Source organism: Macrobrachium nipponense, chromosome 40 (assembly GCF_015104395.2).
Source record: "Macrobrachium nipponense isolate FS-2020 chromosome 40, ASM1510439v2, whole genome shotgun sequence".
Lineage (NCBI taxonomy): Eukaryota > Metazoa > Arthropoda > Malacostraca > Decapoda > Palaemonidae > Macrobrachium > Macrobrachium nipponense.
This window is the reverse complement of record NC_061101.1, coordinates 24,546,947-24,563,560: the sequence shown is the minus strand read 5'-3', so window position 1 is coordinate 24,563,560 and position 16,614 is coordinate 24,546,947. Positions and strand designations below refer to the sequence as shown.

The 16,614-nt window shown below is 36.3% G+C and overlaps 1 protein-coding gene across 1 annotated transcript; it reads right to left on the bottom strand.

Annotated features, from left to right (window-relative positions):
- Positions 1 to 344: 344 nt before the first annotated feature.
- Positions 345 to 9,290, bottom strand: LOC135212197 (uncharacterized). The gene is made up of 13 exons (XM_064245643.1): positions 8,763 to 9,290; positions 8,194 to 8,327; positions 7,722 to 7,815; positions 6,719 to 6,871; positions 5,973 to 6,120; positions 5,181 to 5,329; positions 4,475 to 4,626; positions 4,251 to 4,327; positions 3,638 to 3,747; positions 2,908 to 3,108; positions 2,351 to 2,509; positions 1,626 to 1,775; positions 345 to 608 (listed from the first exon to the last, which is right to left on the bottom strand). Exons 1-13 carry the CDS (start codon positions 9,288 to 9,290, stop codon positions 450 to 452), a joined length of 2,214 nt encoding a protein of 737 aa, XP_064101713.1. The 3' UTR covers positions 345 to 449.
- Positions 9,291 to 16,614: the final 7,324 nt, after the last annotated feature.

The window sequence follows — 16,614 nt, the reverse complement described above, 5'->3', positions numbered from 1 at the left end:
AAGACAGGAAAGGAATAAAACCAGAAGCACTTATGACCAAACACTGAATTACAATAGCTACATATTCAAAAATAAAGCAATTCAAATACAATAACACTTCCACTATAGTAGATTCACATCAACCGTGCATTTGATGTCTAGGCCAATCCCTTACGACGCTCATGATTGGCTGTTGATTACCCAATCACAGGGCTGAAAAATATAAGTCTCTCTCGAGAGAGTTCACATGGGTAGGATCTGTGTTCCACCTCTCCTGAGCGTACGTCTTTCAAAAGTATCCTTCAGGAGAGGTGGATCATACATCCTGCCTATGTGAACTCTCTCGAGAGACTGAGAGTTTCCAGCCCAGTCATTGGCTTATCAACAGCCAATCATGAGCGTCGTAAGGGACTGGCCTAGACATCAAATGCATGGTTGATGTGAATCAATTATGGTACTCGTCACGGCGTTCAGATCAGTATCTCGTAGACGAAGGCGAGGGCAGACAAAATCCAGCCAGCTATTGTGATGAAGAAGAGGCCCTGCATGTGGTCTAGACTCAGAGGCACCAAATTGTCGCTGGCCTCTTCGTTCTCGTCCTCAACAGGTTGTCCGCTGTTGCCATATTCCTGTCCGTGGGACAAAGCATTCTATTATCAGGGATTAACTGGGTAATGCAGTTATCAAGTCATACTGTTATCCGGAATTAACTGGATAGTCTAGTCAACTAATTATTCTGTTATCTGGAATTAACTGGATAATGCAGTTATCAAGTTATTCTGTTATTTGGAATTAACTGGATAATGCAGCCAACTAATTATTCTGTTATCTGGAATTAACTGGATAATGCAGTCATCAAGTCATTCTGTTATCCAGAATTAACTAGATAATGGAGTTATCAAGTTATTTTGTTATCTGAAATTACCTGGAGAATGCAGTCAACTAATTATTCTGTTATCCGGAATTACTGAATAATGCAGTCATCAAGTCATTCTGTTATCCGGAATTAACTGGATAATGGAGTCAACTAATTATTCTGTTATCCGGAATTACTGGATAATGCGGTCATCAAGTCATTCTGTCATCTGGAATTAACTGGATAATGCAGTCAACTAATTATTCTGTTATCCGGAATTACTGGATAATGCGGTCATCAAGTCATTCTGTCATCTGGAATTAACTGGATAATGCAGTCATCAAGTGATTCTGTTATCATAATCCTTGAAATTGTCACCGAGACTCATGATCAGTCACGCTCTAATATTCAGTACAGTAAGTTGAGGCAATAATTGACTGGTTCACTATCTTATGGAAGTTTATTTCGAGGCAATAATTGACTGGTTCCATAAGATAGTGAACCAGTCAATTATTGCCTCAAAATAATTGACTGGTCCATAAGATAGTGAACCAGTCAGTTATCTCGAGGCAATAATTGACTGGTTCACTATCTTATGGAAGTTTACTCCTAAGATCACTAACCACAGTTGTCCAAGTTGTCTTCATCCTGACCATTTAACGGCCACCAATCAGTTGCAGCTAAGACAAGCTACCGCTGCCTTGGAACTGCCCACATATTGTCCAAGGCCAAGGCTACCATGGGTCTCCAAGTTTCATATGAAGGTTATTTGATGCAGATAACCACTAACCTTGGTCTTCAAAGCAGTCTGCAGAGTCTTGACCAAGAACCTTCTGATGAGTCCACCACTGATCATTCCGTCAATGACCTGATCGAACCTCTTCTTGAGAGGAGAATAGTTCTGCAATGCCATGGCTGCGCTGTGCAATGCATAACATTCCTGCAATATGAGGAGTTAGTAGCATAGAGGAGCATAATCTGAGAGCGTTAAGGATTGAGGGAAAAGACTGCTGCTTAGATGATGATATTATTAATAATAAGACATTTCCTTCAGGATTAGCAGGGCTCATTGATGGAAACATCCCACCTTTGTGACTAGTCCAAAATTTCATCTTCTAACTATTTTGTCGTGATGAATATTGATTTGTGGCTGTGGTGAGAACCAGTAAGAATTTCATTTTTGGAAATACATTTAGGATTGTCAAAACTGATTATTATGTAAATTTAGTTTAAACCAAAGCTGTATTTTTATTGAAAAATCAGCAAAACATTTTGTTCAGAAAGGTGTAGTTTTTTTTTTATTTCATAGCTATTTTTTTCTCTCTATATATACACTAAAAAAAATCTAGTGTTATTGCATCTGGCATGCATCCAACCAGTTTATGAAAGCACAGTACCCACAAACTAATGGAAATCTAACTGTTAATTTTAATATGTTTCCTCAGAAGTTACTCTCCAAGAGGATGAAATTACTTTGATGTTGAAATGAATAAGAAAAAAGGACAAAATATTTACCCTAAGAATTCTTGCTTGTGGGACGCCTCTCTTGGTGAGCTTAGTGTGGATGATGAACTCCAGGTAGCCTTCATTCTCAGGGTAAGTCGATCGCCCGTCCCGGATCTTCTGGAAGATTTCATCCTGGTTGTCTAGAACTTCGTATCTCTTGGCAAGCTCCTGTAGTATTGATAGTTGAAAGAGAAACATCAGCCACAAAATTCTTTTAATGTTCATATTAGATCAGTGACTTTGTTTTATTACCATACATATTTCGAAAGAAAATGCAGATGGCAATCTTCTATAGCTGGTCATGAAGGAAAAAAAAAAAGGAAAATAAAGAAAACATGCCCTACCAATGTTCTCAAAAACAGGTCTGCACTATAACCTCTGTACTATGACCCTCCATAGCCTTGGGCTTGGATATCAGTGCCTGAGGCACGCTCAGATACATTTCCCTCACTTATTAAAGTATAAAATTGATTAAGAAATGCGTAAGTAAAATGAAACTTCCGTAAACTGTCATTTTTACTCAAGTTTTCAAATGTTATCCAATTGAAATCATTTAGAACACATACGTGCAGGCTCGCGTCAGGCGATTCCATGAACATGTCCTTATAAAAAGCACTGGCAGCTGAGACTCCCATTCCAGATTCATGGAGGTCCTGGATGGTTTCCATTCTTGGTGGATCCTTTTTCACTGTCAAGAAAGCTGTCAGATTGGTACTGTAAGCTATGGACAGGATAAAGCAGTATATCGACAAGAAGAGGGTGTAGATCTGGAAAATATTTAGACGGGCTCAGTAAATGTTAAGCCACAGGAGAAGGTGCGGATTTGGGGAAATTTTAGATGCTATCAATTTTTTATGGATGTGATAAAAACTGTACAGTGTAAGGAAAATCATTTGAATACGGAAATATTCAGATTAGATCAGTAGATGGGCAGGACAGAATCAGACTTATTTTGAAAGAAAAACATCAGCCACAATGGCGCTGTTGTTACATGATCATCATGAACAAGTGCAAATATGGTAAAAAATAGAGTTAGTAAAGGTAAATTATTTAGTACAGTAACTGACAGATAGTCAATATACAATTTTTGGATAAAGTAGCGAAGAATAATAAGATTCAACTATTATAGAAAGTCTAAATTTGAGTCTAAGTGTTCCACTGTATAACTGATCAAGTTCAACGTGTAATAGTTTTTGTTCCAGACAATCTGGACTTGAGATTTCCATTCTTGCACGTATTTCGATTAACGATATTAATCAGAGCTTTCAAGAAAGGGAAGAGGGCAAAGAAACCAACCATAGTTGTAGACTGTTTTGGGAAGGCGACTGGTGGCTCACTGAGATGCAGTGCCAGGTTGTAAGTCCCAGCTGCTGACGAGAGTTCGCAAGGCTCGGATTTCTTCCCCACTGAAAAGTGTTGAATCTCAATTAATTACAGATAAGATACTGAAACTGAGATTTAATGGTTACATCATAGTCCAATATCCTCACTAGTACCGTTTCTTGTGTAGCTAAATTCCACCAGAAATAATTAACCATTTTCAGGAACTAGAATGAAATGTATTTAGAAGAATTATGAACAGCGAAAACAGGAAGGTTCACTTCCACTTCTCAAAATGCTATATTGTGGGAAAGCCATCTGATATCTACCGATACTGTATTCAGTTGAAATATCGCATTATATGGTTATACTACTTGATAATATAGCGCCTTTAGTTGCATCCTTGAATCATAGTTACTAGAGGAGACTCATGTCGACTATATGATTCATGTTTATTTCAAATAATCAAATAACTCAAAATTCTCAGGTTAGATAATTTGGGCTATTAACACATTTGCTTTACACCATTTAGCTCTAGAGCAGATGTTTGTTTTCAAGATAAATATTTAGAAGACTGTAAATCGTTTACCTTGTTGTATCTTTGTACAGTTCATAACGTAGTTAATAGCCCTGGGTCTAATTTTGTCTTTGCTACCTAAAACTACTCTGGCACAATGCTCCTTTGAAATATTTACCCTAATCTAGAAACGACCAACCCGAATATCATAATTTTCATGATGCAAGCTATATTTCACCCTTCTTCGGCGGCTTAAGGATGCAGCTATTTCTTTAGAATTCCCATTGCTTACTTACAATAGTCCTGAGCCAAGGGCAAAGAGGTAGAGCAGCGTTCCAGAGACGAAGAAACCGATCAGTATCGACAACCAGGTCCAGGGGTTGAAGGGGAATGCGAGGGCTTGCCAGTTGGGCAATGGAGGCTCCGTCTTGATAAGGAAACAGCTCTTCTGTTTCAAGAAAGGAACTTGGTGAGGATGGACGCTGGTTCGTGTCTCCATCAGAGAACGTCAGAACTTGGGAAAGGGCTTTGTTTCCCTATCCCACATCATAGTGGCCCAAAGTTAGGTTAAGTGTAGGGTTAATACTCCTTACTTTTAGAAAAAATGATGCTACTGAACTTGCATTAAACTATAGTCTGGAGCCAATTTATATTTACTTTCGTTGGTTGGCCTAAATGTCGTCAGTAGTATCCCACTGTAAGCTGTAGATCCCATTGCTGAGAAACCAATTGGTTCCTAGCCGCGTAAAAAAAAATCCAATCCTTAAGGCCAGCCCTAGGAGAACTGTTAATCAGCTCAGTGGTCTGGTAAAACATATACTATAGTACTTAACTTTTCAAGTGATAAAATTAGGTTTTATCGTTTATCGTATCTATCTGAATATTTTGACTGAATTAACCAGAAGTTTATGAGGGAAACTATAATCCACGGTCACAAACCGGGTTACAGAACTTCGTACTTTTTAATACTCCACAGAATCTTCAACACCTGAATCCGTTTACCTGTAATTTATAAGGCGTGGTATAATCCAAGATCCCCAGACGAGTTACAGACACATAAAGGGGGAAACACATGTCTGTTTCATCTCTGCTTACCATTCCCATCATCCCCGTCCAGGAGCCATTTTCTGACTGTTCACCCCACATCTGACCTGCAAAAGATTATTATTATTATTATATTTTATTAGATGAAACCTATTCACATGAAACAAGCCCACCAAAGGGGCCATTGACTTGAAATTCAAGCTTCCAAAGAATGTTGGTTCCAACCTCTCACCGCAGACCCCACACTGCAGCAGTAACTGATCATGATACAGAGCCAGTGATTTTTCGTCGCCCTGGGGGAGGCGCGAACCCGCAACATCTGAGCGGTATACCAAACGACGCTAGCGACCATACCAGCTGCTTACGGTTTGGCATCGCGTAGTTTTATTGATGTGAGAGTCTAACTGAATAAGCACATCATTCTTATGATCTACGATAGACTGTGATGTGCTGTTATTAGAATAGAGTTTGATGAGTGAGTCCTTCAAATGATCGACAGGAGATTGTACTTTGAAATGATGGATGTTAGTTTATAGTAAGAAGTTGAATAGGACACGTTATTACCGTAGTTCGACAAGGCTTTGGAATGATCGACGAAAGATGGTAATTTTTATAAGTAAGACCTTTTAATGATTGATACGAGACTAGTTTGGCAAGTAGACTTTGAAACGATTCGTGGAAGCTTAGCTTTGATGAGTAAGAATTACAAATTTCATACGAGACTGGAATTTGACACAAAGACTCCATTACCTTTTGGAGGTTCCTGGTACTTGACTGTGAAGTTTATGGCACTCTTCAGCGTGTTCACCACTTCGATGTCGATTCCATAGAAAAACAGAACGTTTCCCTTCTCATCCCAATAGTACATCACTTCCGGCTCCCATTTGAAGGTAGTTACCTGTTCAAGATGAGATAGGGGAGGCTTTTAATTAGCATGGACCAAAATTCTTTGGCGCATTTTATTGACTCAGAATTTTAACCCGAATGGTTCAAAGCTGAAAGAAGTTGGATAGCCAAGTTTAAAGGGATTAAAGTAAATGGATGAAAACTGGAAGGAACAAATGACTAAAAGTAAATTTGTTTAGATTGCCCTTTTAACCGAACACCATTCGATTTTTAATCACCTTCCTATTATTTCTGTAAAGGTCTGACCATTCTTTGTAATATAACATGGAACCTGTTCTACATAGCACTGGTTTCGGAGTTTTACCTTCCAAGATCAAGAAGAACACGTTTATGTGAGTATCTGTGTAGCGTGAGGTCTCTCAAATGAAAAATATTAGAACTGTGTCAATCCTCAGTGACTTAACTTTGTGCACAGACTATTTTATGCTAATTCTACAGTAACAAATTATGTAATATTACCATAACATTTTGGTTTAAAGTTTTATCATTCCAGATAAAAAAAAAAGGTTTATTGTCAATACAAAAACAACAAAATGTTTCTCAGACATTAAGAAATCATACACTATCAGAGGGATTTCTTTTTAACTCACCACCAGTTGGGCTCCTTTCAAATTGAAGACCTTGTCTGGGTAGAGTTCAGCTTCGACAGAAAACCTCCCATTCTTCCACGTGGTGATTTTCTCGATTCCTTTTCCCCAGAAGAGTCTGTTCGTGTAAACCTCCCACTCTCCAGTAATGCTGGACTGGAATGTAAGAACAGGGGCTCGTATATTTTCACTCTATTAAAAAAGCTATTATTTGGAGAGTGTGATAGAGTTCTGAGAGTCTGGACTAGGATTTTTGAAAAAAATGGAGATCTTATCTTTTTATTTTCACTCGATTAAGAAAAACCTATTATTTGGAGAGTGTGATAGAGTGATAGAGTTCTGAAAGTTTGGACTAGGATTGTTTTTTAAAATGGAGATCTTATCTTTTTAGCTCAGGTGTAAGGTCAGTAGACCAAGATGATGCTGTTACAGGGACAATATGACGGCACATAACTAGCTTAAATAGTGCAATAAAATTCCTCGTAAACCTTCCATTCTTTCGTAATTCCGAACTGGAAAGTGAGGAAGAACCTGAGATCAGTAGACTTGTTGGGGAGGAGCGGGTTCTATCGCAAAGGAAGTGTAAAAGTGCTGTTTTACAATGTCAACGTAATTTAAAAAAAAAAAAAAAAAAAAAGCCATAGCCACATCTACTGAAAATGTTAAAAATAGCATAGTTCATAAATTGTTTCTCAAGGGGTGGTCTCCGTTGTTTTTATATTACAAAAAGGCTTCAACCAAGGGCGTGATATTCATTCTTTAATCTCTTAAGCATAACCTACTTAAAAATATCGAATTGATATAGAAAATGAGAACGGGTGTAATGCTAGCCTCCAAAAGTTTTACTGAAATAAAAGGTGAAGCAACCTAGGCTTAATGTTTCGGAATATCAAAACTTCAATCTATGAATTATTTGTAGAACATATTATTACTATTGGAAAAGGCTTTGAAAGCTGCCTCCTTCAATAACGCAAATGAGTAAAATGAATTGTGAAGTATATCTTACCTGGACAATACCAATTATGTTTTCAGTCTTCTTCCCTTTCTGCGAAGCTACTAACTGCTCGAGATTGTCCGTAGATGAGCTGACGAATATGTATCTAGAATAAATAATAAATGCATATAGAAACACTGAGAAATATGCAAAAATGGCTACTTTATGCAAATATTCATACAAAACTTCTAAAAAACTATTCAATGCTGAAATACTGTCAGTTGTAATAGTAAACAATTTAATGTAGATGGTTCTTAGCGCCTTCTGATTTTAGCCCTTAATGAACGGATCCCCTCATATGAGTAGCAATAACAGGTTTTGGGTGTCAAGATTTTTATATTATTTGTCACTTCTTGGTTGATTTTATGTGATCGGTTCTCTTGTACAAACTTCAGTATGTCGTCAAAATATCGCATATTGTCACGTCACTATGCCATACTCCAGCAATAATAATTCACCATCTATATAACAGACATAAACATACCTTCCATGATAGTTCCACAAGTCTACATCATTATTGGCGAAAAGGAGTAAGGCAGGCGTTGTGAATGTCAAAAAGATGTAGCCCTGACACTGATTAGATGTCCACAGGATGGATTTCAGGGTCTTCTGCAGATTCTACATAGATCACCTGTTGGCAGAAGGATCTTTCTCTTAATTACTAAGTCTCTAGATGGAACTTTTATTTTACGTAAATTAAGCTAATGGGATTTGCTTATTTTCATGTTTTTTTGCAATATATTTTCCTTTCATCAAATGACAATATTTTGATTTTACAGAATGGGGACGAAGCGGTAGGTAAAATTGACTATTAGTATTCGTTGGGTTTTAGTTTTCGCATTTTCCCCTATATTTCGTAAATACAAGAAATAATTCAGAAAAAACTACTAAGGCAAAGAACTCTCTTCTTAAACGTTTCAAAGCTTAAGCAATTGCTTCAAATCTGCTTTGTAACTAAATCATATGTCCCGTTCAAATGAACGAATCTACTTGATTAAAAAGCTCAATTTTTTTACATCTCGTAAATAATCAAGAATACTGTAATACACTAACCTGTTTGATATTAGGCAGAACTGCAAGCCTCCTCAGTTCATAGACGTCCTTATATCCTTGATCATAAGCAATCAAGAGATTGCATCCTTCCATCTCCCTCTTCACGACATGAAGCAGTAAGTCGACCAAAGACGCATTGACTTGCCGAAGGGGTACTCGTCTGCGAGCGTTTGAGGAACTGGGAACGATCCCAGGGCTTGTTTTGCCTCCAGTCAATTTCAGTTTTTCTTTTCCTTCCTGGGATAGCGCCTCCATTCCATGGGCTTCCTTCAGTGAAGAGACTAAGGCTGAGGAAAGGATATGTCCCCTCGTGACGTCTAGGGCCTTTGGGATTGTCGTACCGTTGAATTTCCAGACCTGTTGATTTGCCTCTAGGCATTCAGAGGTAGCGTGCTTTGCTCCTGACGAGGTTCTGGCGATACTCTGCCCTTCTTCCACCGGGGTTTCTCTGGTCACCTCCGCGAAGACGACAGGTGAGAAGAGGAGCAACATCAGCAGGAAAATTAGCAACAGATTCAAAGGATTCATCTGGAATAAATAAAGAGATTTTTAATTTTTTTTTTACCAGATTTTACTTTTTTCATATCAACGACAGGCCAAACGCTTTGCTTTACGATTTGTGCAGTGCTTTGCATGAAGCTTCAAATCGAGATCTTTCTACACATATACTTGTATATAGAAACAGTAGATACAGAATCGTCTTATAAATTAAAATATATACATCTACATACATATACGAATATATATATATGTATATGAATTCAATAAAATAGAATTATTTTTAAGTTATCGGAAACCGTCTCGGTTTGGTGAGACGAGTCCAGAAGTTCACACCAGAGCTCTTATTCCATCTAACACATTGACACTCCTATTTTAGTTTTGGCGAGACAATTTACGATTATTTTATTCTATTCAATGCATTAACACAAATGAAAACATAAAATAAAAGTGAATTATCCAATGTGATATTATTTCATTAATGCGTTATATTGTTTATACTGCCTTATACGATAACATCCGCTTTTTACTTATATGTTGTATTTACTCTAATTCAGATTTATCGAAACTTTTCACATTTTTACATCATAAATAGTTTTTCATAAAATAAACTACGCGTCACTCACGTTTCCAATGGAGTCACATTCGCAATACATCAAGTTTTTATACTTATTTGTTCTGTTCAGAAAATCAACATTTTACAATAAATACATGATTTTTACACACACAGACACAGAAACACACCGAGTTCGACGCTGGGATGTGACGAAACAATTGAGGGGCGGTTCCTGAACAGCCGATCTGGGTATCTTTTGACCTAGGGGATGAATTCTGTCCGAGGGAGTTAGTTAGTCGAGTGTGACAGGTCACAGTTAAGGTTGGAGAAACAAGGGGTGACAACCTCATCTCGAAATATTTGCTGTAAACCGAAAGGCCAATGTCTTGGAGTCAACCCCATAAGAAGGAAAAGGCACATATGAAAAGTCCAAAATAATTGCTCTCTCAATCTATATATATTATATTATATATATATATATATGAGAGAGAATTATATATAATAAATGAGATATATATATATATATGATAGAAATATATATAATATATATATATATATAGATATATATATAGAGATAGAATTATATATATATATATATATATATATATATATATATATTATATATGTATATATATATATATATATTAATATATATAGTATGAGAGAGAGAATTATTTTTACATTTCATATGTGCCTTTTCCTCCATGTGGGGTGACTCCATGCATTGGCCTTTCGGTTTGCAGCAAATATTTTGAGATGAGGTTGTCACCCCTTGTTTCTCCAACCTTAACTGTGACCTGCCACACTCGACTAACTAACTCCCTCGGACAGAATTCCTCCCCTAGGTCAAAAGATACCCAGATCGGCTGTTCAAGAACCGCCCTTCAATTGTTTCGTCACGTCCCAGGGTCGAACCCGGTGTGTTTCTGTGTTTATGTGTCTGCGTGTGTATAAATCATGTATTTATTGTAAAATGTCTGAAATTTTGATCTTCTGAGCAGAACGTAAATGTTTTCGATATCAAATTCTAGGACACTGAAATAAGTAGAAAAAGTTATGTATTGTGAACGTGACTATCGGATTCGTGAGTGACGCGTAGTTTATTTTATAAATAACTATTTATGATGTAAAACTGTGAAAAGTTTCGATAAATCTGAATTAGAGTAAATACAACATAAAAGTAAAAAACGGATGTTATCGTATTAGGCAGTAAAAACGATATAACGCATTAATGAAATAATATCACATTCGATAATTCACTTTTATTTTATGTTGTCATTTGTGTTAATGCATTGAATAGAATAAAATAATCGTAAATGGTCTCGCCAAAACTAAAATTTCTCCTATAATGGATTTGCAAAATCCATTATGTGAGTATCAATGTATTAGATGGAAAAAGAACTCTGGTGTGAACTTCTCTCGTCTCACCAAACCGAGACGGTTTCCGGCAACTTAAAAATAATTCTATTTTATTGACTTCATATCTTCATGTTTCTCAAAGTCTTGAGTCTCGTAGCGAGGTAAGGCCGTCAGTGTACCTCAGGCGAAGCATTGTAGGCATCACTTAAGGTTCTTTGCAGCGTCCCATCGGCCCCTAGGTCCAACCCCTTTCATTCCTTTTTACTGTACTTCCATTCATATTCTCTTTCTTCCATCTAGCTATCCACCCTTTCCTAATAGTTGTTTCCTAGTGCAACTGCTTAGAGGTTTTCCTCCTGTTAGGCCCTTCAAACCTTTCTACTCTCAGTGTACTTTTCAGCGCTGAATGACCTCATAGGTCCCAGTGCTTGGCCGTTAGCCAAAATTCAATATTCCTTCTATCAAAGTCTTGAGTTATATACACATTAGCCCATCTCACCTTCAGTTGCCATAGGATCTTAAAACCAAACCAAATGTATGAGCAATTATGAATTAATTATTGTTTTATACATTTGGTCTGGTTCTTATGATCCTACGTAACTGAAGATGAGGTGATGATGCAATTAGTGATTTGTTTGTAAAGAAGGGATGAAGCTATTTGATTTTACCGGAACCATGTTTTCTTTTCATTCAAGGTGATCCTCAAGTCTTTATATCTCGCACCTCGATGCTTCCACGCCGAAGTTTGTCTTCTGTTTCATCCTATTAATGGAAGTTCTTTTTATAACCCAGTTCAAGTCGATGTTTTGTCTTGACGTTTGGCCTTTATTCAAAATATTTACGGCTAATATCTTCCGGTGATACACATCTGGACGGAGGAAAAGGCACATATGAAAAGTAAAAATACTGGTGGTCCATTTTCTGCATAGCCGTGTTCTGTCTATGACAATTCTTCTCATCTGTGTATTGGTATTTATTCTGAATACCAAGGTCTATGTATGCGTTTACTGCACACTCATTGTTTCAGGCACTGTCATAAGAATTAAGTTTTACCGCCATTCTTAGCATTACGTGAAATACTTCACTCTATATCTATCACCGGATTTAGCTAATTTGCCACCTAGCTTGTAGAAATCTATGTATTAGTTATTAGTTAAGTGGCTTAAGACCTGGCACCAAAATACTAGATGTGAATCAACAAAATACTAGATGTGGATCAACAAAAAACCAGATGTGGATCAAGAAAATACTAGCTGTGGCATCGCGTAGTTGAAACTCATCGCCGAATTTACCTCTCAAATACCCAAATGTTCTTGATTTCTCAGTTTCTTATGAGTCTGTAGCAGTTTTAGTTTTAAGGTAGTTTATGAATGAAAACATCTCGACAACTTGTCAAGGCTGAGCGAATGGTTCGTGACAAATTTGAGCCGAAGTTATTAATTTTAGTATTCGATGGTCATAACTGTGGATATCAGATATAAATGAAATAGTCATAATGCTCTCTGGCCAAAACCGGACCAGTATGACTATTAGAGATCGAATGGAAATAAGAGCTATGGGGACAAATCTAAGGACAAATCTAGACTTACCATGACTGTTTGGAGACTTGCATCCAGGACAATGAATCAAAAAGTTGCACGCGATGCAAAACTGGAACGAATTGAGAGAAATAGCTTTAAAAAACAATAAATAAATAAATAAAATGGTTAGAGCAAAGGGCTCAACTTACCAGTAATAATCTGAAACTTGCATCCACGAAAAGAAGGCCAAAAACTGTAAGAGACGCTGTAATTCGATTGCAAGATAATACAGTTAATCCAACAGATCTGTAAATCGTGAGAAAAATCACTCTCTAAACTTACCATCAGTATTCTGAAACCTGCATCGAAGTAGGCCAAATCAGGAGGTTAACACGATGCTTTTCTCCAACGCAAAGTATCCGAAATGATAAATAAAAAGAAAAAGAGGGAGAGAAAAAAAATGCCGAAGATGGAAATGGAGGTGATGCGATCCAGGAGAGAGTGAGAGAAGAACTGACGCAACAGGCAGCAATTTCCCCATGAATTCACCTCCGCCGGAGGCCACCTGAGTTGCCAATGAATGCTTTTATTTCTTGTCAGTTTCCTCTCGGGGGTGTAAATGTGACAGAAAGTTGTTCTTTTCTTCGTAAGGTCAACGCCCATGAATGATGCAGGAGTATTCTGTCCCCCACTCAAGATTTAGCTACAGTTCCGGACTGGATTCTATCTAGCTGTTGATTTTGTTTGTTCAGCTTCTGAATTATTCAAAAGCTCGATTTGCTTGCCAGCTGTTCGATAAGTATAGCTTGTCTGTTTGTCTGTCTATCTACCTATCTATCTATCTATCTGTCAGCCTATCTCTCTATCTGTTAACTTACCTTCCATCTAACCACCTGACTCTATCACCCTGCAAAGTCCTTCTCCTTTGTCGAGCTATCTGTCAGTCGATATATATATCTATATATATAATATAGATATAATAATGAATTATAATTATATAATAATAATAATGAATATATATTATAATAATATAATTATATATATATAGATATATATATATATATGTATACATATATATATATATAATATATATCTATATATATATGTATATATATATATATATATATCATCTGTTTTCGCAGAATCTCTTATTATAGGCGTTTATGCTGCCTCTATAGAGGTTTTAATCTTTTGATCCATTTACGCAATAGAATAAATAACATTATATTTGCAGGACCCTACCTTTTTGTGTATAGATTCGCCATATCTTTAACTTGCTCGTTGATTTTGCCCGAATATTTAACCCAGTCATTTGGTTATCATAGACCGGACAGGTGGACTTGAGTTTTTATCTCTACCAATTTGAAAAATCAGCGAATCCGGGAAGCTGTGAATTAGTTTTTATTCTTTTGGTATAAATAAGAAAGAGATTGGGTCTTGTGGAAATAATTTCCATAGAAAAAATTATATAATAATATATATATATATTATATATATATATATATATATATATATATATATATGTATATATATATATATATATAATATTATATATATATATATATATATATATGTGTGTGTGTGTGTGTGTGTGTGTGTGTGTGTGTGTGTGTAAGTGTGTTTCATACTAAACAGTGATATTCCTGACAACATTCTTTTCTCCTGAAATGTTAAAGTCATTGATTCTGATTTACATAAGGCTTTTGAATTTCTGTGAACCAAGTCACTTATTTTATATTGTAAGGATTAAGTGGATAACCTAAAAGTAGTTTGTGTGCCTTTCGAATTTATGATATGTTACATGTAATAAAATCGCGGTTGAATTACAAATAGTAACTTAAAAAAAACCATGGCCTTTCTTTATGATTATACCTTTCGAATGAATATATACCCTTAGTGATAATGATAGATATTGTTTCATTTTCGAACTGATTTCAAGATCTATTATGTCCGCGGTTATGGCAATCCGTCTTTGTAACAATCTTCGACATGCATAGTTAAGGTACTACTCACATAACCCTGTTTGTATAACCTCAATATAGAAACACTTAGCAGTCCTTTTCGCTGACTCGGGGATTAAGCCTACAAAATACTTTGTTCTTGTTGTTGGTCTTGCAATTGTTGTTCTTGTTGAGGAGGTGTAGGAAAGGTCTATGAACGAGCCTAAAAAGGTCCGAAAAAGGTGTTTTGCATTGAGTTAGAGATACAAGAATTTTAGGATACTATATTTATGATTTATTTATTAGAGTGAAAATGTAAAAAATAAATATTGTGCATGTTAAACAGTACAGGAAAATTATTTCTAATAAAATAAAGTGTATCGATTTTAATTTTCGTCGGTGATACAAAGCTCTATTTGACCGTAGATTTTAGTACGCGCCCCGCTGGAGGCCGGACCAGGCCTTGTTTCAACGTAAGGGGTGGGGGTTTGGATTCCATTTGGTAATGACCTTTCGTTCCCACCCGTATTTCTTTCCGTCTTCCACGTTTTATTGGTATTCTCTTCGGTCCTTTCCCCACCAGGCTGTTCAACTCCTTCAACTTTCTTCTCCTCCAGGTTTCGCCTCTCGTTTAGAACAAATGCATTGACTGAAGACAGTGAATAGAGAGAATAATGATTAATCTGTTTATTCACTGTTTGCCTTTGATGATTAAGAATAAATACTTGATGTACTGCTAAGAACACAGATTTTTTTTTACCTTTGGCATTCGAACTGATATTTTAAACCCAAGAACACAATTCCTCTTACACTTTGGGTTTAATAATTACGTTGAACAATGAGAAGTGAGCAAGCTGTCAATGGCTCTCTATAAACACTTTAATGGCGACATTATTGGTGATTTTATGTCTTATTTCGGCAGTATCAACACTACTTCTCATAATAGATTGACGATCCTTTCTGCATCAGCTCTTAATCCTCATATTTGAATACATGTGATAAAATAATACAACGAAGCTTGCAGCGATAAAGAGCAATAAAGAGAATTCATCTCTTTATTCGTTTATTACAGGTAAACAAGTAAGTGTATGTATTGTGAATGAATATCCTCACAATAATTCTAATGTATTATCGTGTATAAGACTTTCTGTACATTTTTTATGTTTGGGGATCCATTTACTATATTAACGAAGGACATGTCAGAATTTTAAAGCATATCCTTGAATTGATATATTTTTATATGTATGTCTTCTGAGAAAGACGTCTTTCTGGCCAGATTTTTAGAGCATTTTATGCTCATTGGATTGAAGCCTTCAGTGAAATAATGAAAGCGGTTCCTTCCGATGTTTTGGAATATCTTCTTGTGATGTTTGAAGTTCAGAGGAAAGTCTCCTACTCGTCAATAATCCCCCACATTTACTTCGTGGGCCTTAGTAGGACCCATTACTGCTTGTGTGAGATCACGAATGATTGCTGTTCGTATGATTGACGCTCGGTGATTTACAAAAGAGAGTCGTTGATTTCACTCTCATCTCTTGTCTGGTCTAATGAAACTTCTATACTTTGATAATAATAATAATAATAATAATAATAATAATAATAATAATAATAATAATAATAGTAGCAGTAGTAGTAGGGAAAAACTCTCTATCGCGAGAGCGTATATAATGTTCTAAAGGGTCCACAATAATACAAAGTGTTAAAGAGTCCGTGTATAATTTTTAGGACTTTACAAAAAGCTTTCTAACCCTTCCTTAGGTTCATCTTCAGTTCAGTGATTTGGACTGAAGATGAACCCAGGGAAGGGTTCGAAAGCTTTTTGTAAAGTCTTAAAAATTATTCACGGACTCTTAACACTTTGTATTATTGTGGACCCTTTAGAACAATAATAATACTGTTCTAAGGGGTCCACAATAATAAAAAATGTTGCGGGTTCGTGTATAATTTTAACAGAATTGCAGCCAGAAGGATTGATAGGG

Bases quoted from the DNA above. Each gene is read 5' to 3' on its own strand.
- LOC135212197 (XM_064245643.1), bottom strand. From the start codon at position 9,290: ATGAATCCTTTGAATCTGTTGCTAATTTTCCTGCTGATGTTGCTCCTC. The intron at 2,510-2,907 runs GTATGTGTTCTA...TCAATACTACAG, and splicing joins CGCCTGACGCGAGCCTGCAC to GAGCTTGCCAAGAGATACGA. The intron at 1,776-2,350 runs GTAAATATTTTG...CTCATATTGCAG, and splicing joins CACAAGCAAGAATTCTTAGG to GAATGTTATGCATTGCACAG.